Source organism: Prionailurus viverrinus, chromosome B1 (assembly GCF_022837055.1).
Source record: "Prionailurus viverrinus isolate Anna chromosome B1, UM_Priviv_1.0, whole genome shotgun sequence".
In the NCBI taxonomy this organism is placed as follows: Eukaryota; Metazoa; Chordata; class Mammalia; order Carnivora; family Felidae; genus Prionailurus; species Prionailurus viverrinus.
Genome location: NC_062564.1, coordinates 79,663,605 through 79,690,577, shown reverse-complemented (window position 1 = coordinate 79,690,577; position 26,973 = coordinate 79,663,605). Strand labels below are relative to the sequence as shown.

General features: G+C 39.2%; 1 protein-coding gene across 1 annotated transcript in view; it reads left to right on the top strand.

Annotated features, from left to right (window-relative positions):
* The window catches only part of ARHGAP10 (Rho GTPase activating protein 10), a 330,784-nt gene that overhangs the window by 116,847 nt on the left and 186,964 nt on the right, over positions 1-26,973 (top strand). The window contains exons 5-9 of the mRNA XM_047855976.1: positions 1,908-2,009; positions 8,622-8,732; positions 11,007-11,111; positions 22,035-22,164; positions 25,405-25,511. Coding sequence (XP_047711932.1) covers positions 1,908-2,009; positions 8,622-8,732; positions 11,007-11,111; positions 22,035-22,164; positions 25,405-25,511 — 555 coding nt within the window. The remainder of the gene's footprint in view (positions 1-1,907; positions 2,010-8,621; positions 8,733-11,006; positions 11,112-22,034; positions 22,165-25,404; positions 25,512-26,973) is intronic.

Here is a 26,973-nt window from a genome sequence, read left to right as displayed (position 1 = left end):
ATACCCCCGCTTTCTTTCATTCTCAACTTTACCCACGTGTTAACTTACAAACCCCACTGCTGCTGAGTGTGCTGGGTGTTTTGACTGCTCTTTTTAGCATCACTGCTTCCTTTGTCCTGTTCTGTGATTCTGATGAAATCAAATGCGTAAAAATATTTTCAGTGTTCCTGGTAAGTACGAATCTGCGCTAGGGAGCATTTTTTACTACACGATCCTGCCTTGTGGTAACTGTGTGGTGAATGCAGCGGAATGCCTTCTCTTCCTGTTTTGTTTGAACGTGAGAAACATGCTCAGAGAACGCTGTGAGGCTGGTGCAGTCACAGTCCTAAGTGGCCAGGACGAGAGCTGGTTTTCTCACACCAGATCCAGCATGCATTCCACCCTATCAGCTTGTTAAAATAGTGGAGATTCTGAACCAGTGGCCATATGTTTGTTTTACTTTATTTTTCTGTGAGTCACCAAAATAGTTGATGAAAACTGTAGTAATAAAAAGCAGAAAAGAGAGTAACTGTGTATTCATGCCTTAAACTTTTTTTTTAAATGTAAATGAAACCTAGAGAGCATAAAGAAAAAGTGCTTCTGTGTCAACAAAAGTGTGACTGTTGTCACACTTAGGTGATCCATAGGGTCACAGAATTTTAGGATTGGATCTAAAAATGAGCAAGTACGAAAAAAAAATCCTTGACTTCTTCAGTAAGAAAACTAAAGTTCTGTGTTGTGAATTTTTTTTCAAAGTTGTGTAACTAATTTGTAATTCAACTTGGAATAGAAATGGGAAGAAACATCCGTTCTTGAGACTGTCTTCCCTCCGTGTGGGATGAGCCAGCAGAGGCTCTGTCCTAGGTTCCCACAGTTTTTGTAGTCCCATGTCCTGAAAAAATAATGACAAATGTGAAGAAACAGACTTCTCACGTGCTTTGTTCAGTCTCTTTGCCTAATAAGAAAAAGATCGTATCAGAAAAGATGGGAAATGTTCGTTTTTGCTTTAGAAAATAGAAGTTGGAAAATAGGGAAGAGAATGTTCCTTTCCAGGAGCCCTTGGAGAGTTAGGGAGAGTTTGAAGTTAATGGAAACATTTTGAGGGCATGAGGACATAGTGTGCTCTCGTTGGTGCTCAGAAATGTTTATTAAAAATCCACTTAAATTGGCAGAGGAGATCGTCTGTCTTTTCTGTATTTAACCATTAGGATACTTGTTTTCTCAAAGAGCTTCTATCGACAAAGGAAGCAAATGCTGGTTCTCGGCAGTACCTGAGAGATGTTTGTAATGCTAATCACAGAGTCTCAGTACAAAGGTGTCAGTGTTTACCTTATGCCCTGTAGACTGATCTATTGATACATATTCTGAATAGTGTTACAGAAATCACTGGGAAAGTTTGGGAAAGGAGATGATGTTTCTGATCAGAGGGTCTTATTGTTAAATTCACACTGGACAATTAAAATCTTTCCCAAGATTTTTCCCCCCCAATTGTGATGATGCTTCCTTTTTTTATGTAGACTAAAATTTACTCAGTTTTAAAAGAATCCCATTTCTATGCCAAAATCTGCACAAGTTTGCTGTTTTAACCCTGTGTTCTTTTTTATTATTATTTCTTTTAATGAGGGACAAGTGACATGGTGTTAATTCTAAGCACTTAAGTATGAAGAGTTGAAAACTAATGTGCTTGGTAAAAAGCCCATTAAAGGAAAAAAAGAAAAGATGAGTGACTCTTTAATCCTAACGCTGCTTTGATGATTCGTAAGCAGTGGCATGGGTACAGATAGATTTTTCAGATAGCTTCCTCACACTCGGTGGTACTTTATTTATTTTTAGATACTATTCATATCTTGAGCTTCCTAGTAGATAAACTTTGCGCATACATTTCCCCTCCTGTTTAATCATAGTTGTCTGTGTTTTCTGACTTGTAGGAAGAAAAAAAGAAGTTTGACAAAGAAACAGAAAAGAACTATAGTCTAATTGATAAGCATTTGAATTTATCAGCCAAAAAGAAAGACTCACACTTACAAGAGGTATTGTTTTTATTTTTCTGTTAATTCGTTCCTAAATTCAATGAGCAGTGCATGTCTTTTCCATTTAAAGTGTGCTTTTCTTTTGTGAACTTTTCATCTAGGGATGAAAAAAAAACCGAAGAGGTAATGCCATGAATTAAGGGAAAAAAAAGTTCTTGTGGAACAAGACGCAAAATAATGAATACATCTTACAGTGATTAATTCAGTATAGATTCATAGTATTAACATTTTTGATTCTGAGTATATTTTCACGGCAACAATTTTATCCAGCGTTACTGAAGAATGGGTATATTATTTTGGGGGGAATAGATTCATTAATTGGCTTTCAAGACTGTGAAGAAATGAATTTAATAAGCTCATATACCATTTTGTTTTTATGTGAAGGCAGCATTAATCTTATGTAATGCTGAAGATTCAGGAAGTTCAGCTTCATTGGAAAAAGAGCATCTGCTTTACTTGTGGTAATAGACTCTTTTTTTTTTTTTTTTTTTTTTTTTTGGAGGGAGCCATGTGTAAGGAGAAAGGAATTTATATCTTATCTCTCATTTTGTCTGTCTTTCTCTTTTCTAAATTCCCTGGCACTTGTGTTTTCTCACTCACACACTTGAATGGAAACTCAGTGGTTTGCAATTTGGAACATATGTTTTCATTAAAAATAATGCTGTTTTGCAGCTGTTGGGATCTTGACTCATCCCACAACAGTGTGATTTTTTTTTTCTTGTTTATTTTTAAACACCTAAGGAATCTGGGCATAATATAGCATTATAACATACTTTTACTGAAGTATCATCAAAATGACGCTAATAACATTGGCTCTAGTATAAAGCTGGTTTATATTTAAATGTCAGATATTTAGTTGCACACTATGTGTGTGTGTGGTCATTTTGACATTCCCCACATGTCACATTTATTTTTTCCTCTTTAATAACTTTGACATTTGGATGGCGTTTGGAAGTTTATAAAAGAGAAAGGAGCTTTTATACCATTTAATCCTCACTACAATACTGTAGGTAGGTAGGGCTCCAGTCTCTCCTCGTTCCACATTGTGTAGACAACCATCCAGTTGTTCCATATGCTCCCTCTGCCCATTTTGAAATGACAGCTGTTGTTTTTATAGACTCTTCTAATGCCAGCAGCATTCTACCTGTCTTTTCCCCTTATCTCTCTTTTCAGAGATCCTGAAGGGAATTTCATGCTGTAAGTAAATTTCCGTCTTCACTGGCTAATTAGGTATCTTATTCAAGCCGTTGCTTAGGCAAAATCTTTATGGCCATCCTTGGCCCTTACTCTCTTACCCTACATCCAGTCTGTTGGCATATATTGTCTGTAGCTTCCGGATATTCTCAGAATATGGCCACCTCTACTCCCCCCGCCACCCCCGCACCCCGGGCTCCATCTCACCCTGGCCCATGCGGCTGGCATCTCTCACATGGATTACTGCAAAGCCCTCTTAATTGGTCTCCCTGCTTCCACCAAGATATTTCTACAGTTTATTTTCTATACAGCAAGCAGGGTGAGCCTTGATGTTGCTGGTCCTCCCCAGACCCCCCACTAATAGCTATCTGCGGAGGCCCAGGGCCCACCCTCCTGTCCTCGCACCCACACGGGCTGCTTTGCTCTGGCTGGGTTGGGTCAAGCATCCTCTGCGCTCAGGGCCATTGCTTTTTTGTTGTCCTACTGCCTGGTACGTTTCCAGCCCAGACCTGTATGCCTCACTCCTCCATGTACTCTCTGCTCAGAGTTCACCTTACTAGAGAAGTCCCCCACCGTCTTATTTAAAGTGTCCCCCTTATGCTGTTTTAATTTTTTAATATTCTTACAAACATTTGACATACTAAATATTTGGTTGTTACATGGCTTCTTGCACTATCTTGTAAGCTCCTTGAAGGCAGCGACATTGTTTTATTCAGTAGTCTGTCCTTTACACCTAGAATAGTACTAGTCAGGGAGTAGGCAATAAATACTGAATGAAGAAGGATCAAGTTGCTTGCATAGTGAGCTAGGGCTCCATCCATTTGATCATTTCCAAAGATAATTAGACTCCAGATCAGCAATTTGAAGAGACCCTCAAGATGAATAATTTTAGTTTCATTTAAACTGTACACTCTGCCCTATCTTGCTATTTACTCTTTACAAACATACAAACTCCCACTTGAAACAGCTTTCTATTGCAAACGTGAAGGCCTTTTTTTGGGGGGTTGCTCTTTAAAGGGAAAAAGTTAGATTTGGATTTTCGTTGCTTTTGGCATTGGCTTATGTATTGCTAATCTTTAGTGAACTGAGTTGAGGTGCTCAAGAGGTTTATAAAGTTTGCTGAGAGTGGTACTGAACAAAGGCATAGAAACTTGCATCATTTATTCTTTCTTTTTGTCTCAAATGAAAGTAACAGGTGACGATTGTTGCAAACACCAGGCTGGCTATTTTGGTAATTTTGTTAGGACCATTAGCTGTAGTTCTATGTTTATTGAGCACAATACCTTCTACTTCCATCCCCCTCCCTAAATTCTAATTAATATTTACACTAGAACGAGTATCAGACATTTGAGAAAAATCTATTTCTGTTAATTTTTGAAGTATATTTTTGTTTTTTGAGCGGTAAATTGATTATATTTCAGTATATGTGACTGGAGGAGTAGATCTTGTGAATAACTTTGCAGGAGAATGGTCTGTTCTTGTTACAAATACTTATAGAAGGAATGGCCAGAAATTGGGTGATGGTCAAATTGGAATTGTTAAAAATGTCACTTTTGCTTGATATAGTAAAAAGTACAGTCTGAATGTGTGCTTTCCCACACTGCCCAGCAATAAGCTCGCTACTGACACTATCTACCTGAGACAGCATCAGCCCAGGGGGTTAAGGGCTTAGTCCAGAGCACTGTCCCTTCTTAAGATACCAGTTGCAAATCAAGGTGTTAACCTGTGCTTCTGATCTACTTGCTATAAATTAGATGATCCTATGTCCCCCTCCTTGGGTTTGATTCATTTCCTGAGTGGCTCACAGAACTGAGATAAAACATTTACTTAACTAATTTATCGTAAAGAATAGTATAAAAGATTGAGATCACTAGCTAGATGAAAGGGTACACACGGTGGGGTCTGGAAGGGTTCCAAGCATAGAAACTTCTGTCCCCATGGAACTGGGGTGTATTACTCTCCAGGCAGATGCATGTGCTCACAGACCTTGAAGTTCAAGCGTTTTTACAGAACTTCCTAAGTTCTTTGCCAGAGGTCAGTAGGTGGGACTGAAAGTTCTAGCCCTCTGATCATTTAGTCTTTCTGGTGCTATCTAGAGGCCCCACCCTAAGTCATCTCAGTGGCATAAACTCCGGAGAGGCTCTTTATGTATGGCAAAAGATATTCCCATCTCTCAGGAAATTCCAAAGGTTTTGGAAGCTTTGTGCTTTATTCCACATATAGTGATTGCCTTCCAGACTTGAGTCAGGCTCTAAAGGACTGTGCTGCTCCATATCATTAGGGTGCCCTTGGCATTGTTGTAAATGACAGGTTATGGGCAACCCTGGGGATTTTGGTGATCTAATCACACGGTGCGTGGCATAGTGGTTATGGATAACCAGAATACTAGGGGTGTGTATAGAGGTTGACCATCAATGAATGCCAGGGTGATTGGAATAGTACAGACAACCAGGTGAGAAAATCTGCTGAAATAAAGAGCCTACTTGGCTAAGTCTGATCCTTGTGTAATTTTCTTGAAGGACATTTCCCAGTAACCAAACATGAGGAATCTACCTGGAACTCTTCACATCTTCATTTTATTAAATACGAAACAAAATTGCATCCCTCTCCCCCCTGCCCCCGCCCCAGAGTTGTGTCTGCTAGCTACTGGTGGCTGAACTTTCAAACTCTGGTTATTCGAGGCATAAAAAAGATGATTTTGATGAGTATTAAGTAGAAATTCTCATTTTAGCTTAGTAGCTTAGTAACATAACACTCTTATATAACATTCTACTTGAAAATTCATTTCATGCTAAAAAAATTTTTTTTGCCATGATAGATACTTTTTCCCTCCAAGATGAAAAAGATTGTTGTCACATTTCCATACCATAAAATATACGCACTTAATGATTTTCAAGGGCACAGTTCAGTGGCATTAAATACATTCACATTGTTGTGCGACCACCGCTACCTTCACATCTAGAGCTCTTGTCATCTCTTAATACTGAAACTCTGTGCCCATTGAATAAAATTTCCCCAGCTCCCTACCCCTATCTCCTGACAACCACCCTTCCACTTTCTGTGTTGGTTCTAGGTAGCTTATAAAAGTGGAATCATAGAGTATCTGTCCTTTTCTGACTTGCTTATTCACTTAGCATAATGCTTTCAGGGTTCATCCATGTTGTAGCACATGTCAGAATTTCCTTCCTTTCCGAGGCTGAATAATATTCTACTGTATATGTATATATATCACATTTTGTTTATCCATGTATCTGTCAGTGGATACTTTGCTTGCTGTTGCCTTTTAGCTGTTGAAAATAATGTTGCTATGAACCTGGTTAGATAAATCTTTTCGAGTCCCTGTTTTCAGTTTTTATGAGTATATACCGAGAAATGGAATTGCTAGGTCACGTGATAATTCTGGTTTTAATTTTTTTGGAGAACTGCTATGCTGTTTTCCAGAGTAGCTTCATCATTTTACATTTCCACCAACAGTGCATAGGGTTTCAGTTTCTCCATATCCCCATCAACACTTGTTTTGTTTTAATGTTTTTAATGTTTTATTATTTATTTTTGAGAGAGAGAGATAGAGTGTGTGAGCAGGGGAGGGGCAGAGAGAGGGGGAGCCACAGGATCTGAAGCAGGCTCCAGGCTCTTGAGTTGTCAGCACAGAGCCTGACGCGGGACTCGAACTCATGAACCATGAGATCGTGATCTCAACTGAAGTTGGATGCTTAACTGACTGAGCCACCCAGGTGCCCCTGTTTGTTTGTTTGTTTGTTTGTTTGTTTCTTTCTTTTTTTAATGGTTTTGTTGTTGTTTTCATAGGCGTGAGGTGTTATCTTGCATTTGTATTTCTGTAATGATTAGTGATGTTGAGCATCTTTTCAGGTGCTTCTTGCCATTTATATTTTCTTTGGAGAAATGTCTAGATAAATACCTTTAAAAGTAAAATTGGCCAAATTAAGAAATATATTATGTGATGCCTTGTAAGAATGGTTTCTAGGCTGGCCATTCTTTCCCTGCTCTTCCTCCATGGAACCCTGCTCCTCCCATAGTGCCCTTCTAGTTAGACCAGATAAGCTGGAACTTTTTTTTTTTTTTTTTTTTTTGAACAGTCTCCTGACCATCTGGTGCCTGTTTACTCCCAGAGGATGAGACATTTTGAGGACTTAACAGCCTGACTGCCTACAGATGGGCTTCAAGCTCTGGCCCAACTTTTGAGAACCAGGCTCTTTTCTTTTTTCTTTGATTGAAGTACAGTTGACATACAATTTTACATTAGTTTCAGGCACAACAGAGTTATTTGACAGCTCTATATGTTATGCTGTGTCCACCATAGATGTAGCTACCATCTGCCCCCAAACAGTACTGTTACCGTGCTATTGACTAGGTCTCCTATGCTGTACCTTTCATCCTTGTGACTTACTCATTCCGCAACTGGAAGCCTGTACCTTCTCTCTCCTTCACATGTTTTGCCCATCCTCCTCACCTCTCTCCCCTCCAGCAGCCGTCGTCTCGTTCTCTGTTTTTATGGGTCTATTTCTGCCTTTTTGTTTATTTTGTTTTGCTTTGTTTTTTAGATTCCACGTATACATGAAATCATATGGTATTGTCTTTCTATGTCTGACTTATTTCACTTAGCCTAACAGCGTCTAAGTCCATCCATGTTGTTGTAAGTGAGAAGAGCTCATCTGTTTTTATGGCTGAGCAGTAGTCCATTGTATATATAGCACATCTTCTTTATCCACTCATCTGTTGGTGGACACTTGGCTGCTTTCATATCTTGGCCATTCTAGATAATGCTGCCATAAATATAGGCGCGCTCACGCCTTCTCAAATTAACGCTTTTGTTGGGTTATACCCGGAAGTGGAATTACCAGATCGTATGGTATTTAAGAACCAGGTTCTTGAGATGGTACCATAGCTGCCACTTCCTCACCTGCTGCCTTCACTCATGACTACTGAAGTGACTACAGTTTCCCAGGCCGACTGCATTCTTACAGGATTTGTCAACGGAAATAATGTTTATGTGATTTTGATCATATGTGTATGGTTCAACCTTGGGTGTCCGTTGTGGTTGGGGTGAGTTTTTCGTGAAGAGGCATCCTTCAGTGTTTAATCCTTTGGGGCCAATCTCATCATAAAGAGCAAGCGTTGGCAGACTTTTTCTGCAGAGTCAGATAGTAAACGCTGTATACTTTTGCAAACTCTAAGGTCCCTGTGGCAGCCATAGTATTCAGTTTGGCTGTTCTAGCAGGAAAGTGGCTATAGAAGATCTATAAACCAGTAGCCACGACTGTGTTCCAGGACAACTTTGTGTAGAAAACCAGGCTGCAGGCCATATTTTGCACAGAGCTCATAGCATTGCCAACCTCTGGGCAAGCGTTTCACTCCTTACCGTCTCTGATTTAACCAGCCTCTATTACTTTAACATAGGCAGATATGCAAGTGGAGCAAAACCGGCAGCACTTTTATGAACTGTCCCTTGAGTATGTATGTAAGCTGCAGGAGATCCAAGAAAGAAAGAAGTTTGAGTTTGTGGAACCTGTAAGTATCATAGAAAGTTGTTCTGCTGTTACATTTAATAGATATCCTAGAAGCATTTTTCTTTCTAGATGAAATTTACAGTTCCTGGGGACCAGGATACATACACAGGAAGCAAGACATCGTGAATTGTAAAGGGTGGACCCAGATCGTGATGAGGTCAAGGAACCACCTTCACAGTTCAGTGGTTCTCGGCCTTCTTTGCACAGCAACATATAGTGAATATTATTTCTCAATGACTGCCATCAGGTGCAATTTCTGCCACCCTATTGTAGACCCACCCTTTAAAGAAAACCCTGTGAAAGAAGTGTTAGGATGGGAGAGTGAGCAGTGCTGTCGATGGATAATCTTCACTCTTCTCGAGTTTGTTCTGAAGCAAGTACACCAATCCAAATTTTAGCACTTTAAACAGTTCTTGGTAACAACTTATTATTATTTTTTTCAACGTTTATTTATTTTTGGGACAGAGAGAGACAGAGCATGAACGGGGGAGGGTCAGAGAGAGAGGGAGACACAGAATCGGAAACAGGCTCCAGGCTCTGAGCCATCAGGCCAGAGCCTGACGCGGGGCTTGAACTCACGGACCGTGAGATCGTGACCTGGCTGAAGTCGGATGCCTATCCGACTGCGCCACCCAGGAGCCCCTGTAACAGATTATTTTTTTAATTAAAAAAAAAAAAATTTTTTTTTCCAACGTTTATTTATTTTTGGGACAGAGAGAGACAGAGCATGAACGGGGGAGGGGCAGAGAGAGAGGGAGACACAGAATCGGAAACAGGCTCCAGGCTCTGAGCCATCAGGCCAGAGCCCGATGCGGGGCTCGAACTCACAGACCGTGAGATCGTGACCTGGCTGAAGTCGGACGCTTAACCGACTGCGCCACCCAGGCGCCCCGTAACAAATTATTTTTAATGCAACTGTATGCTCATGGCAGCCGAGGTCAAGAACCAGCATATGGAGCATTTGAAACTATTTTGTGAGTTATTCTGGCAGTTCTTTATACTTATTTCAGAGACATATGATTTGTGTTTGTGCTTATATAGATGTTATATATATGTGACGTATATGAAGATATGCAAAGTAATAATTCATACTGTGGGTTTTAGTGAAAACAAGAAACACTAGAATTCATGATTCTCAAGATTAATTTTAATATAGGTGTTTTTTTTTGCATGTGGTTTTTTAAAAAACAGTTTTACTGAGATAAAATTTACATGCTATACAATTATCCACTGTATGTGATTTTGAGAAACAAAAAATAACCAAGTAATGATTAACTTAAAATTGGCATTCATGGAAGCAATAGTCCAGTTGGAATAATAGATTAACCTAATTTCAACCATTAGGGAACAATTCATCTCCTTAAAGCTTTCTTTTATGTAAAATAATAATGACCTACATTATTTACAGTGCTCTTTGTTCAAGGCATTGTTCTAATACTTCATCGTGCTCATGTGTTTATTCCACACAGGAACTCCAGAAGGAGATATTTTTATTATCCCACTAAGCAAATACGGAAATAGAAGTACAGAAAATTTCATTAATTTCCCCACGGTCTCATAACATAGCCGAAGTTGGGGATTGATCCCTGCTGGCCACTTGACATTAGAGTCCCAGATTGCTAGCCATTATGCTATGTGACATTATAAAGAAAATGAATTTCAGGATTTTCTTAATTCCTATCCCAAATTATGCTTGTACTCACTTTAAATTTACTCCCATGTTTGGGCGGAAGGAGGTGCCCTCTAATCAAGAAGAGCAGGTTGAGAGTTGGTAAGAACTCAGAGCTTATTTATCTCCCTGTCTCTACCTGTCTCTGCCCCAGTCACTGACTGTCCTGGTAGACAAAAGAGACAGGTTGTGCTGCACTAAATGCCATTGGAGAGAGCCTGTAGCTCTTTGATTCTGTGATTTCACTTTTTGTTACAGTTTGTGTTGACCTGCGGTGATAAGGTTTCAATTATAAATGGATATGGAGATTCTCTTCACAAAAAAGAACACATGAGTGCTGTATCATTTCTCCAGTACAGTGCACTATAAAAGCTATCTAATGGCTCTGATATTTAAGGAGAAATCACAAATCTTTCATTTTTTAAAGAGACAGATTAATAAATAATATGCAGTTAGATTTAATTGACTTCTGGTGACTTCTTTTAATTTTATTTCAGTAGAATTGCAATGGGATGGGGGAAACATGTGGCTGTTTTTTATTCTTTATTCTTCCCCCTGAGGTTTTTTTTTTTGTGCTAATGTCATTTTTTCCCCCCTTTGTCTTAGATGCTGTCATTTTTTCAGGGAATGTTCACTTTCTATCATCAGGGCCATGAACTTGCCAAAGACTTCAATCACTACAAAATGGAACTACAGATCAACATTCAGAATGTAAGGAAATGAAAGCTTTCTGGTATAAAGGATGTTTGAGATGTGTATTTTTGATTTGGTATATGAAAAACCTTAAACTAAGACCAGACTGAGCTGTTGGTGCTGAGAAACTGAGGCTACGTTGCCACCTTCTGGTCAGTTCTCAGCATAACAAACTGTTCTTCATGGAGGTGAGGCTCAGGGAATTGTGCCACCTGGCGGTTCTTTTTTTTTTTTTTTTTTTAAATTAATGAATTCGTTTTATGAATTTATTTTTCTTGCCTTTCAGAAAAGTCACTAGGTATGTTTTTTAAATCAGGAGTCACATAAATTATATTTTTCTTTTTCTAGTTTTATTGAGATTTAATTGACACACAGTACTATTATAAGTTTCAATTGTACAGCATATTGGCTTGACATATATTTTTTTTAACGTTTATTTATTTTTGAGACAGAGAGAGACACAGCATGAATGGGGGAGGGGCAGACAGAGAGGGAGACACAGAATTGGAAGCAGGCTCCAGGCTCTGAGCCATCAGCCCAGAGCCCGACGCGGGGCTCGAACTCACGGACCGCGAGATCGTGACCTGAGCTGAAGTCGGACGCTTAACCGACTGAGCCACCCAGGCGCCCCTTGACATTCATATTGAAAGACAATTACCATGAAGAGTTTAGCTAACGTCTGTCACTTCACGTAGTCACAGAAAAATGTTGTTTCATGTGATGAGAACTTAGGATCCACTCTCTTAGTAACTTTTTTTTTTTGGATTTTTTTAAAAAAATTTTTTTTTATTTTTGAGACAGAGCATGAGCAGGGAAGGGGCAGAGAGAGAGGGAGACACAGAATCCGAAGCAGGCTCCAGGCTCTGAGCTGTCAGCACAGAGCCCGATGCGCGGCTCAAACTCACGGACCGCGAGATCATGACCTGGGCTGAAGTCGCACGCTTAACTGACTGAGCCACCCAGGCGCCCCTCTCTTAGTAACTTTTAAGTATGTCCTACAGTAGTGTTAACTGTCACCATATTGCACTTTGTGGGATAGTTGTAAGGATAAGTTTTGTTATGTAACTTTCAGTGTTCCATGTAGGGAACAGACAAAAGAGCATTCCACATTAGATGTAAGGCATTTTAGTTCTAATGATCTCAGTTTCTTCTGTGTATCTTACTTGATTTTTGGTTGCTGGTTCAAGAGGAATTTCTTTCCTGTGTTTATGCATATTCACTAATGTATTGAGTTCACAGTTGCAGTTGGTCCGTATTATTTTCCTGGAAAATGTATGCTTTCAAAGAGGTCTTGGATAAAGAGATTTAGGAGAGCTTTATTAATTTATTAAATTATTACAACATATGTGATTTTGATCAGAAGGTGGTGGGTGTTTTTTCTCTTAACACTTGAGTTGACTTTGGGAAGTGTCCTCATTGGAATGCTATTCAGATTATGTTTGGTATAATTTTAGACCTTGATGAAAAAAAAGCGAGTGAGTTTTGGAATACATGCATATGAGCTCATACTGAAAGACACACGAAAGATGGGACTCTCTGTGCTGTTGTTGCCTGACTTTCACTTTGATATCTTGAGACTGAGGAGGAATGATTTTTGTATAGATTTTGTTTCCAAGTTTTTGTTTTTGCATAGTTCCCTACATTTGGAAATGTAGATAATGAAGTTTCTTTTTCTTTTTTTTTTTTTTTTGTAAATCATGTGTCAATTTGTATTTGTAGATTATTTGGACATTGAGCTGGGTTAAATAACTAAAAGAGTACAACCCTCCTCCCCCCCCCCCCCACTGTCAGTGATTATAATGTAACAGAATTTAAAAATATATCAAAATGCATATGTATAGATACGTTCTAATTTTATTTTTGTGATAAAGCAACATTTTATTTATTTTGAGAGAGAAAAAGAGAGTGTGTGAGCGAGCGAGCAGGGGAGGGGCAGAGAAAGAGGGAGGGAGAGAATCCCAAGCAGGCTGTTAGCACAGAGCCCAATGTGGGGCTTGAACTCATGAACTGTGAGATCATGATGTGAACTGAAACCAAGAGTGATGCTTAACTGACTATGCCACCCAAGTGCCTTGATTAGTTCTGATTTTATTTTAGTTTTTTATTTATTTACTTTGAGAGAGACAGAGAGAATGAGAGAGCATAAGTAGGGGAGGGGCAGAGAGAGGGAGAGAGGAGAGACAGAGAATCCCAAGCAGGCTTGTGCTGTTAGCACAAAGCCGGATGTGGGGCCCGATCGCATGAACCATGAGATCATGACCTGAGCCAAGATCACGAGTCAGACCTTCAACTGACTTACAACCAGTCACCCCTAGTTCTAACTTGAAATTGTCTCTATAGGTAGTAGAAATAGCCTAATGTTGCTATGATTTTTCAGAATACTTTTGCAGACAGCTGAACACAGTGTTGTGAAAAGAACACTACATAGTTAGTGTAGAAGATAAATTATACTCCTGATTTTTTTCTTGTACCAACTGCCTATATAACTTGTGGAAATGTACTTTTTCTGTGTGGACATCATCTGTTAACTGTAGGGCTGGCCTGGGTGAGAACCTTCAGGCAGAACTGGATCCATAATTTGTGGGACCAATGTAAAATGGGAAGGCAGGGCCCTTATTTAAAAATGAATAATTTCAAGTCTGTGACAACAGAGCATTAAACCAAGTGTGTGACCTTCTGAGCACAAGATTCTTTGTGGTTGTGCAGACTACATGCCCATGAAGCTGGCTGTGCCTTAGTGTCTTGGGTGACAGGTGGGATAGACACATTATCATCTCCTGTGGGCTTCACTGAAACTGTCCATGCACAGCTTGCTTGTGGATGGAAGTACTTTTGTAACAAGCCTGTATTGTAAGAGGGATCTAGTTACCTTACATACACCAAAATAATTTCGAGAGATTAAATATTTCAATGTAAATGAGCCAATACTCAGTCATGAAATATTACAAGCAAAACTTAAAAACGAACTATCACTTAAAATGGTTCACAAGGGGACCCTGGGTGGCTCAGTGGGTTAAGCATCTGACTCTTGATCTCTGGTCAGATCATGATCTCACCGTTCCTGAGTTTGAGCCCTGCATCAGGCTCTGTGCTGACAGCTTGGAGCTTGCTTGGAGATTCTCTCTTTTCCTCTCTCTCTCTGCCCCTCCCCTGCATGCTTACTCTCTCTCAAAATAAACAAACATTAAAAAATATTTAAAAAAAGGTTCACAAAATAACCAAGTTAACTTACACACTTGAGAACAGCTTTCCCATAGAGAAGTGGGCAAAGAACAGTTGACTGGAAAATTTTTCTGTATCCTCTGGAATTTAAGGATTGTCATCAGTATTGCCCTGACACTGCTTCTCTAAATATTTATCTCTTTATTTTGTTGTGTTTCTTAGTCTGCTCCTGCAACTCTTTCAAGTAGAGCCTCTTCTTTGTGCCTCACTGGCAATTTTGAGAACACCTGACCAAGGTGTCTTTGCTGTTCATTTTTGCTTTAAGCTAATTCTTTTCCCTTCAGAAATACCTGCACGTTTGAAACACATGGCACTTGTTCTGTGCTACCTGCTGAACATTTTTACTGTATTGCTGTAATTTGCTCATTTCTTGGCCATTTCTCTCATTCCCTCATGATAGCAGCTTTTAGTGTAAAAAAGGGAAAACGCTGGCTATATAAAACTACAAATTACAAAAAGGCACATTATTTTTATGCTCTGTATATTTGTGTATTAAAGGACATATACCCAAATATTAAAACCAAATCATAGTGTCGATTATCTCTGCACTATAATGCCATGGATGATTTTGGTTGGTTTGTAAGTATTTTACTATAGTAAAAAAAATCGCAAAATCATTTTATAATCAGAAAAAAGGTAAATGTTATCTAAAAATGAAAACAAGCTACTTTTCGTCTATCTGATTTCACCTTTTCTATTGTAAAAATGATCATACCTCTTTTATTTTTTATTATTTTGGAAGCAACTTATTCCTCATCCACTTTCCATAATCCAGAGTAATACATGGAAAGGAAAACAGAGCAAGATGGCTTTTAGAAGATAGATTTTCTATTTCTAGAAAAATAGATTTCTATATCTGGAAAAATATAAATTGGATCAAAATTGAAGGGTATTTTAAAAAACTAAATTTAAGCTTTTGTTATCTTTATCCCCAGAAGAATGTAGGGAAAGAGAGACTAGAATAGAATTCTTCCTAGAAGGAAATTTAATGTGAGAAATCTTAGGATTCATGGAGAATCCCCAGAAAATACTAAGAATAGTTAAGAAGATTTTAAGAATATGCCCAAATATTTTTGTTACAGTGTTGTGAGAAAAATAGAGCACTAAAATAATAAACTATGTTTTTTTCAAAAAGAGATTGGAAGTGATTGTGTAAAAAATACAAATGTGGTTATTTGTGAGAAATAGGTTTATAGTCCCTTTTAATTGCTTTTGAACCTTTTCTTTTTGTAGTTTGTGCCCTTCCCTCTTTGTTTTAAAATTTTGTGGATTAGTTTTTGTATTCTGAAAAAAAAATTAAAAATACAGTTTCTCTTCCAATAAGATTTAAAACAATAAATTGTCAGTTTGATAGTGAAGATTTCCTTTTATCCTCTGTTAGATGAGAATAATTGTGACTCTTGGGTGACTTACTTGTAACAGTAGTAGTCGTAGTAGTAATGGCAGCTAAATTAATTTTGTTACCAAGTGCCAGGTATTACCTGTGTGCTTTATTTGGATTATACACATTTAGTCTTTATAAAAGTTATATGATGTAGATTTTTTTTTATTCCTATTTTACAGATGAGGACAATGAGGATAATAACCTCCTGATATCATACCTTAAGGTCAGGGCTGACACTGGAACTTGGGCAGAATCAGTCTAGGGGGTCATGGTGGTTAGTTTCAGCTTCTGTACTCGGATACACATGGGTCACTCATGGTATTTCTGGGGTCAGTAAATAACAGGAGCTGGGCCAACATCTTGATATGGCCATTTGCTTGCCTACACCGTAGCAACTTGTGGGTAACATGGGAGTCCCTTTAATTATAAGAACTCAGATTTAGGCCCCGATGTTGCACCTCAACTCACCCCTACCTCACACCTGTTCTAACCTGTGTTCTCCTCACCCCCATGGAAGGTGTCTTATATGGGATTTAGACTCGATTACCTATTCACTTGGGGTCTGTTGCATAACATTCCTTTTTCTGTCATCTCACATGAGGGGCGATATGAGAATTACAGTGAGGGTGTGTGTATGTGTTTGTGTGTGTGTGTGTGTGTGTGTGTGTGTGTGTGTGTGTGTAGGAACTTACCCCTTTATGTTATGTTCTTTTGCAAAGTTACTAAAGCAGGGCTTCATGGGGCCCACCCTGATGTTTTACAACTACTTCATGAAAGCTTCTTCATAATTTTTATTTTATTTTAAAGAGACAGAGAATATGCAAGTCAGAGAGGGGGGCAGAGGGAAAGAGAGAGAATCTTTTTTTAAAAAATTTATTTACTTGAGAGAGAGAGAGCATGCTGGAGGGGCAGAGAAAGAGGGAGAGAAAATTCCAAGCAGGCTCTTCACTGGTAGTGCAGAGCCTGACTTGGGGCTCAGACTCACGAACCATAAGATCCTGACCTGAGCTGCCTTGCCTTCTTTTCTTCTCTGAGTGAGGTCATGGGGCTAGGATGGGAAAACTTAAAATGGCTATCGGTACTTAGAGTCAGCCTTTGCCTCTGCTTTGAAAGCTTTATTTCTGGGTATAACACTGTGAAAAGCTCCTTCTCCCCTTAATATGGGACTGAACCTGTGCTAATCTTGACTCACTGGTTTTCCAGACATACTCAGATGGGTCTGAATTCCAGCTTAGTCCCCGAATTGTTCTCCCAAATAGGCGATGTAATAAAGTGTTTAATTTAGAAGACTTTAAGACTGGTTTATTTAGAAATTTATTTAGTAAAGCATGCAAGGAAAGGAAATAATACAGTGGTATATTGCTGACAATGGATAGCACTAGCCTAACTTAGAGGTTATTTTGAGGATTAAAACACCCAAAGTAGGGCATCTGGATGGCTCAGTCGGTTAAGTGTCCGACTCTTAGATTAGCTCAGGTCATGATCTTGCAATTGTGAGATTGAGTTCTGCATCTGGCTCCACACTGACAGCGTGGAGCCTGCTTGGCATTCTCTCTTTTCCTCTCTCTCTTGCCCTCCCTCCCTCTTTCTCAAATAATAAATAAACTTAAAGAAAGTAAATAAAACACCAAAAAGTGCTTTCAGTAGTGCCAGTCACAGTGTAAACACTGTCATGGTCACTTACTGTAGAATTTACAGCCTAACGTTATTATTTGATGATATCTTTTAATAGACACCGGAATTTAGAATTGGAGATTACTGGGTTCTAGCCATTCTATTATTTATGTTCAAAGTTTTAAAAAATACAATTTTAACTACCATTCATAATTTACTTAAAATGGTACAATCCTTTCCCTCCCTTCGCAGAGCACAGTCATAAGCATCCGAGGAAGTAGGACTATGAGGGCAGGGAGTACTCCATGGAGAGCCCTGCAGCAGGGAAAGTGGGGGTGATGGTATAGTGGGAGTGGGGAGGGTGTAGAGGCAGCCTGAAAAAGAGGTGGCTGGAGTAGAGATTGGTTGCATTGAGCAAATGTATTAATTGAGCAAATAAGTAAATAGATTGAGAGTAATGGGAACTAGATTTCTCATTATCTGAAAAGAAATATACAAAATTGGGAAGGGATAGGCTAGAAAGAGACTGGAAGTATTGGATTGGAATTAGATTTATCGGTATGAACATGTGGGTTTTTCCAATATAGAGACATATAGAAATCACACGTGTATGTGTGTAAAAACACGTATGTATGTGTACACACACACACACACACACACACACACACACACATCTGTATAGTTTTTCTATCTGCCAAGAAGACCCAGAAGCAGTGACAACCCCTTAGCTGTGAGCACACTGTGTTCAGATTTTGGTTTCTAAATACTACACTCCAGTGAAAGGAATAAGGGCTTCTTTGGGGGATATGACTGATTTTAGGACTGGGACAGAGAAAAGTATAAGATGGACTTAGGACTCCTTTTTGAACCAGAAAGTAGGGGATCACTCAAGAAGACATATCAAAAGGTACAGGGGTCAGGTAGAAGGGGCCTCTGCTGGTCAAATGTAGGAAATTTGGGCATTAATATAATTAATGAGAGTATTGGATACAAGTCATGACATAAATAGGAATATACGTGTGTGCATGTGTGTGTCCTTGTTGGCATCTGTGCATACATGGCATGCACATGTCTATATATGTGTGTATCTATGTACAGGCATACCTTGTTCTATTGTGCTTTGCCTTTTGGAGCTTCACAGATACTGCATTTGTTACAAATTGAAGGTTTGTGCAACCTATGTCCCACAAGTCTACTGGTGCTATTTTTACAATAGCAGTTGCTTACTTGGTGTCTCTGTCTCAGGTTTTGCTAATTCTTGTGATATTTGATACTTTTTCATTATCATTACATTTGTGATGCTGATCTGTGATCAGTGGTCTTTGATGTCACTGTCATAATTGTTTTGGGGTGCCACAGATTGTGCCTGTATATGATAGCGAACTTGAAGAATATTGTGTGTTCTGACTGCTCCACTGACCAACTGTCCTGCACCCCCATCTTTCTCCCTCACTTCAGGCCTCCCTATTCCCCAAGACACAGCAATATTGAGATTGGGTCAGTGAATAACCCTATAATAGCTTCTAAGTGTTCAAGTGAAAGGAAGAATCATACATTAAAGCAAAAGCTAGAAATGTTTAAGTTTAGTGAGGAAGACATGTCAAAAGCCCACAGGGGCTGAAAGCTATGCCTCTTGTGCCAAACAGCCAAGTTGTGAGTGCAAAGGAAGCTTTCTTGAAGAAAATTAAAGGTGCTGCTCCACTGAACACATGAATAATACGAAAGTGAAACAGTCTTGGGGTGCCTGGGTGGCTCAGTTGGTTAAGCATCTGACTGGATCTCAGCTCAGGTCTTGATCTCAGGGTCATGAGTTCAGGCCCTGCTGTCGGCTCTGTGCTGGGTGTGAAGCCTAATTGGGGGAAAAAAAGGTGAAACAGTCTTAATGCTGATACAGAGGAAATTTCAGTGGTTTGGACAGAAGCTCAAACTGGCTACAACATTCCCTTAAGCCAAAGACTAATCTAGAGCAAGGCCCTAACTCTTCAATTCCATGAAGCGTGAGAGAAGTGAAAAAGTTGCAGAAGAAAAGTCAGAAGCTAGCAGAAGTCAATTTGCGAAGTTTATGGGAAGAAGCTGTTTCTATAAGAGAAAAGTGCGGGGCACCTGGGTGGCGCAGTCGGTTAAGCGTCTGACTTCAGCCAGGTCACGATCTCGCGGTCCGTGAGTTCGAGCCCCGCGTCAGGCTCTGGGCTGATGGCTCAGAGCCTGGAGCCTGTTTCCGATTCTTGTCTCCCTCTCTCTCTGCCCCTCCCCCGTTCATGCTCTGTCTCTCTCTGTCCCAAAAATAAATAAAAAACGTTGAACAAAAAATTAAATTATAAAAAAAAAAGAGAAAAGTGCAACATGAAGTAGCAAGTGCTGCTGGAGAAGCTGCAGCAAGCTATCCAGAAGGTCCAGCTGAGATAATTCATGAAGGTGGCCTCATGATACAGCAGATTTTCAATGCAGACGATGCCTGGCTTCAAAGGACAGGCTGGCTCTCTTGTTAGAGGCTAATACAGCTGGTGACTAAGTTGAAGCCAGTGCTCATTGACCATTCTGAAAATCCTAGGGCCCTTAAGAATTAGGCTAATTCTAGTCTTACCTGTGCTCTGTAAACGGAACAACAAAGCCAGATGCAGCACATTTATTTACAGCATAATTTACTGAGTGTTTTAAGCCCTCTGTTGAGATCTAGATGCCATTAAGAACATTTGTGATTCATGGGAAGAGGTCAGAATACCAATATAAGCAGGAGTTTGGAAGAAGCCGGTTTCAACTCTTATGGATGACTTTGAGGGGTTCAGGACTTCAATGGAGGAAGTAACTGTGGATGTGGCAGAAATAGTGAGAGAACTAGAATTAGAAGTAGATACAGCCTGAAGGTGGGATTGAATTGCTTCAGTCTCATGATAAAACTTTAACAGAGGAGTTATTTTTATGTATGAGTAAAGAAAATGGTTTCTTGATATGGCATCTATCCTGGTGAAGCTGCTATGAAGATTTGCTAAAATGACAACAAAGAAGTTAGAATATTCCATAACTTTAGCTGATAAAGCAGCAGCAGGGTTTGAGAGGATTGAGTCCAGTTTTGAAAGAAGCACTGTCGTGGGTGAAATGGTACCAAACAGCACTGCATGCTGCAGGGAGATTTTTCATGAAAGGAAGAGTCATTTGATGTGGCATATATCGTTGTCTTACTTCAAGAAATTGCCACGGTCACCCCAACCTTCAGCAACCACCATCCTCATCAGTCAGCAGGCGTCAACATCAAAGCAAGACCCTCCACCAGCAAAATGATTGACTCACTGAAAGCTCAGAAGATGATTAGCATTTTCTTTTAGCAATAAAGTGTTTTTTATTTAAAATATGTACATTTTAAAGACATAATTCTATTGCACACTTAATAGACTACAGCATAGTGTAAACAGAACTTTTGTATACACCAGGAAACCTAAAAATTCATGTGACTTGCTTTATTGCTATATTCGCTTTATTGCAGTGGCCTGGAACCAAACCCACAATATCTCAGAGGTATTTATGTGTGTAAATATTCTACACACAGATGCACCTTCAGAAAGAAGTGAGCGTTGGGAGTTGTCACTAAGCAAAGTGACAAAGGAGGCAAATAAATAAAATCAGGGTAAGATGAGTATTAAAATGGGGACAAGAAATCCTGGAGGCTTGAGAAACAGGAAGGGAAGAGAGAACTGGCATTAACAAATGAGTTCCACCCTCCCTGCAATCCTGCGTTTTGTTCTAGCACATAAAGTTTATTTTTTTTAACTCTCAGCTTGTTTTTTTAAAATAAGCTTCTGAAGATAAGTTTTCCCCTTTGCAGTCTGCATTTATCAGACTCCTCTTCTCCTAAAGAATGTGTACCATTCTACCATTTTTCTATTCTAGGACCCTCGGTAACCTCTTTCCTTGTAGGGAGGAGAGGGGAGGAATTTCAATAAAAATTTTTTATCTCCGCTTGTCCACAGTTTCACATCAGCAGTTTTTTGGTGTTAATACAATTATTTTAGAGTGTGGATGAAAGAAATGTCCAGAAACTTGGTGGTGCTGACTCATCATGCTTGCCTTGGTAATTTTGTCACTTCACCTTGCATATACGTTTTCAGGGTAGCCGTTTGACAGAGATATTGGCATGCTGAGTCTCCTGGGTTTCAGAAATGTGATTTGTCTCTTCAGATAGCAAAGACATTATTTGTACATGAAATTCCACCCCCCCCCTTCCTTTATCTGAGAAGAAATATCATTTCAACTGCAATTGCCATGACCTGGAGAAGATGACCTCATATTTATTAGTTTGCAGAGCAGAATTAAGTTTTTCAGATTCTGAGTACTTAATACTGCTGGTATAATAACAAAGAGGTTGATTGTGAAAGGAAAGACTTCCAATATATTTTATGACCTATTTTTTTTTAAATCTAAGATTTAATAATATTGTGAGACATGGAGGTAGGAATTCTTACGTTGAATAACAATTATTCTTGGTGTTAGAAAGCTTCGAAAGTAATCCCTACTTGGCTTATTAGACTCCTATTAGCTATTTTACCAGTAATATTTTTCTTTGAATGACAATCTTAAAGAGACACACTGGAAGGGATGGGTATACCTTGAGAAGTTTATAGAAAAATCCTACAAATTTAATTATAGTTATCCAGAGGCTTAAAAATGTACATCCAAAACACATGAAAACTGAAAACATATATATATATGTTTTTTATCTATTTCAGACGCGGAATCGTTTTGAAGGAACAAGGTCAGAAGTGGAAGAACTTATGAACAAAATCAGACAGAATCCCAAGGACCACAAACGAGCAAGTCAGTTCACAGCAGAAGGCTACCTGTATGTACAGGAAAAAAGTAAGAGGACCCCGAGCAATGATGAATGACTGATGAAAAATTATTTTAAAACTCTTACTGTAATTACTCGATTTTTGGAATAATTATTCCTACCACTTCCTCTGCCCCCTCCTGTCCTAGAAGGTATATTTTATATTTGGGGGGAAAGCACATTTCTGCTCTAGGGAGGGGACCCTGAAATGAAGAACTCCAGATGCACCCTGTTTTCTAGCTGCACCCCCAAATTCTGTACCATACTTTGCTAACGCTTGCAAGATGCCGGAACATGGTGTAAGGCTGAAAGCAAGGCGAGGTATTATCTTTTTCCTCCTTTCCCTTCACCCCCGTCCTTCTCACCTACGCATACACATAGGCACATTCATATACATATGCACACCCTCCTCCTCCCACAACTCCTTTTCCATGTTAAAGTCAAGAGGGACATATTCCTCCTATTCTTTCACGTCATTGCTTTCCACACCAATCTGAGATCATTTGTTCTTGCTAAAATTATCAGGGTGATTGCAGATGGCTATACAAAATATTCCTAGGTGGCATCCTAACTTATCTCACTGCATTTTTAGTATTGTTGCTCTCAGTGAATATGCAGTGCATAGAGTGTCCTTATTTTGAAAATTAAGGCACCTAAAAATTCTTTAAAACTTTTGACAGTTTGGTCTTATTTTAACTGTTCAGCTCTTAAACTTTACTTCTTCAACTGTAGAACCCGAGTACTATGTGGTAGAAAGGAGGAGAATGTGAAAAGGTTTCTGTATTTGCTATCTTCCTGCCTCCCCACCCTTGACCGCCGTCAGAGTACTTAACAATTTTCACTGAGCGTGGCTGATTTACAGGACTTTCAAACTGACCACTGTAGTAGGAGGGCATACTTGTGGGCTAGCTATGGGATATCTGTGCTTCAAGTTGAAGCTAATGCATATGTAGTCGGCAGAGTGGTGGTTCTTTTTCTCTCTGTCCTTATGTAATCTGGACCTCCATACTCTTCACGTCTCATGAAGAGGAGTTACATGGCGAGCAGAACTCTATTTTTCTGACACTTCAGCTTTTTAATCTGTTTGTTCAATGAATTTGAAAGGACTAAATTAACATGTAGGGTAGAGACAGAAGGATAGAATTTTTGTATTATATGCCCAAGTGAAAATCACAGGAAACTTTAATTTTTAGATTCATAACTGTTGCCCAGCTTAACTGGCTTTGAGAGGAATTGGGCTGAAACTAGTTGGAAAAACAGAATGAAAACAACAGTGGCAAAATTCTCCTCTTGTTAACTGTGTGCCAGGCACCGTGCTAAGCTTGTTATACACGTCACTTAGTCTACTAAAAAACCCTATGAAGTGTATGGGGCTATTATTGCCCCATTTACCATTGAGAGAATGAAAATACTCTCATTGGTAGTATTGAGAAATAGAGAGGTAAATAATGTTCTTTAGATCATACAATCTTGAATGCTGGTGTTGTCTGTCTGTGTCGTGCTCTCTAGTATATTATCTGGACCATGGACGGTGTGGAAAGCCTATATGCTTGGGTCAGATGGGAGTCAGGAAAGGATGCTGGCTTAATTAGTGGGGAGACCTTGTTATGTGGGGCCAGAGACTCGGATTTGAGGTTAGGCTTTGTCATTTCTTGGGCATTTGGTCTAAGCTTAATTTTTTTTTTTTTTTATTAAAAAGATAATACGCCATCCTCCCTCAACATTTTTTTCTTAGGAATGAAATATCTGTACAATATATTTTGAACCATAGAATAGGATACCAAGCTAGCTATTCCTAACACACACACACACACACACACACACACACACACACACACACACCCCAGTGGTTCCTGAATTCTGGTTTTTGCACTCATGATGGTCTGAGGTGGGATTACTGTGGTCTGGTAACCCCTTTCAACCCTCTACTGTCCCCAAGACAGTGTGGTCAGTTTTTCCTAAAGCTTGGTGGATTCCTTTTGAGTGAGTCCCTTTTTCCCTCCTAAGCTTGTCCTTCTTGATTTTTAGATATAGAAAGTTTACTTGTTTGTAGATGAAATTATGGTGACAAAACAAGTTACTTACTTTTAATTTTTTTAATATAATTTATTGTCATATTGGTTTCCATATAGCACCCAGTGCTCATCCCGACAAGTGCCCTCCTCAGTGCCCATCACCCACTTTCCCCTCTCCCCCACCCCATATCAACCCTCAGTTCTCTGTATTTAAGAGTCTCTTATGGTTTGCTTCCCTCCATCTCTGTAACTTTTCCCCCCTTCCTCTTACTTTTTTAAAGTTTATTTATTTTGACAGAGAGAATGATCGCATGCATGTGAGTGAGCACGAGAGCAAGGGAGGAGCAGAGAGAGAGAGGAAGAGAGAGAATCCCCAGCAGGCTCCGTACTGAGCCTGATGTGGGGCTCAATGAGGTCATGACCTGAGCCAAAATCAAGAGTCAGATGCTTAACTGACTGAGCCACCCAAGAGCCCTGTTACTTGCTTTTTTTTTTTTTTTTTTTTTTTTTTTTTTTTTTTTTAATGTCTTTACTTGGTAAAAGACAAAATTGTCAACCTCTGGGTGACCTAACTTGTGTTATAATTGTACTTTTATTGGCATGTGAAACTCAAGATTGCTAGGTACTCCTTATGTAGACCACTGTCTTCTAAGAGCTCTGATGGTGATAATATCGACTCTACAAGAGGTAAAGAGTGGTTCTGAGAATGTTCTGGTTAGATGTAGATAGCACCTCTCCATTCTTCATTTTTCATTTTAAAGCTTACCTTTACAAAGCGTCATTAGTAAGGGCAGCTACCCACCAGGGTGCTAGAGTGGACTCAGAACTCCTGAGATGCTAGAATCTGTGACTGTATCATATTGAGAGGCCAGAACCGAATCCAGAACTATCACATACATTGAATGGAATCGTTGAAACCCTTGTGAACTCTTAATACCTAGAAATAAACAAAAAGTATAGTTCACAATTAAGACGTTTTTAGGTGTGAGATAATGGTGTGGCAAACTGAGAAGTATGTCTTTGACTCACTGCTCTGTTGCTAAAAAGTATTGCATTTTCTCTCAAATGATCTCTCTCAGGCTTATTTTCCCTACTTTTTTTTTTTTTTAATTGGAATCCACATTGTTGCTGGTTTGTTTACTTGAGCTGTGTTAGTTGCTGCTTATTTTTTTTTTCCTCTATAGTAATGCGTTTGGCACTCTGTGTATCTGCTTATTTATGAGGAAAAAGGTAAAGATCTATTTCTTCTTGAAGGGCCTGCTCCATTCGGTTCCAGTTGGGTCAAACACTACTGCATGTATCGGAAAGCAGCCAAGAAGTTTAACATAATCCCATTTGAGCACAGATCTGGGGGAAAGCTTGTAAGTATTTGATTATGTATTTTTGTATTCCGTGTGACAGGTAGTTTTTTGAGGCTGACATTTTAATGGTGTATATATTAATTAATGGTAAATATACTGTATCTTGTTTTTAGGATTCAGATCTTTGTTTTCTTTTGTTCCTAAATGAAATAGGCCAATAAATAACAGCCCTTGTGGTTTTTGAATTGTATGTGTGGGTTTTTATGGTCAGGACTAGAATCCTTTTATGTCCAGTATTATTAGAGGATGTAGTGAACACCTACGAGAAGCTTTCACGACTCAGTGTTCTGCCAGGTCAGTGTTCACACAGATCGGATGTGCACACATGTTATTCACAGCCTGAAAACATTATACAGTAGGTAATCTATAATGAATCATATTGTTTTCCATTTAGATGTACAAAGTTCTCACTTAGGCAGTTCCCATTTATTTCCCACAGAAATAAGTAGCAAAACAACACGTGATAGCAAGAAAACCTTAGGAGCTTGCTGTGTAAAAATGATGATCATTATTCGGGTTTTAAATAGAAACTGCAACTCATAGCAATAATCTAATAGTCTGGAGACAAAGCTCTTCCACCAGTATTGAATGTAATTGGTAACACGTTAAAAAAAAAGGTGAACTCATTGCTTATCTGGGTGGATGGGTATGATTTTGCTTTGGTGAATACAGAATTAACCCAGGTTCACTTCTATTTACGTATATACTTTGCATCTTCCTGAAAAATGTTTAAAACAGCTTATAATATAAACATAGTTATGTAATAAACATGGAAAATCAGGGCCGTGGAGAAGAGGAGGAAGTCAGGATATCACTCTTTTTTTTAAATTTATTTATTTATTTTTATTTATTTTTGAGAGAGCGAGAGTGCATGCTTGCAAACAAGGGAAGGGCAGAGAGAGAGAGGGAGACAGAGAATCCCAAGACTCCGAAGCAGACTCCGTGTTGTCAGTGCTGAGCCTGACACAGGATTCAGACTTACCAACCATGAGATAATGACCTGAGCCAAAATCAAGAGTCAGATTTAGCTTAACTGACTAAGCTACTCAGGGACTCTGTGAGGATATAATTTTTTTTTTTTTTAAATTTCTTTTATGTTTGTTTATTTTTGAGAGAGCGAAAGAGAGAGAGAGAGAGAGGGAGACAGAGTGTGAGCAGAGGAGGGACAGAGAGAGAGAGAGGGGGAGACACAGAATCTGAAACAGGCTCCAGGCTCTGAGTTGTCAGCACAGAGCCCGATGCTGGGCTCGAACTCATGAACTGTGAGATTATGACCTGACCTGAAGTCGGACGCTTAACCGATTTAGCCACCTAGGTGCCCCCAGGATATCACTCTAAAAAGGCTGATGGGGTTAAGATTGAGCATGAGGGTTGAGTGTTAGTCACGAGTCAGGACTAACTCAAATGCTAAGATATGAGATGCCTTTCTGCTAAACCACCAAATAATAAAAAATACTTTTAG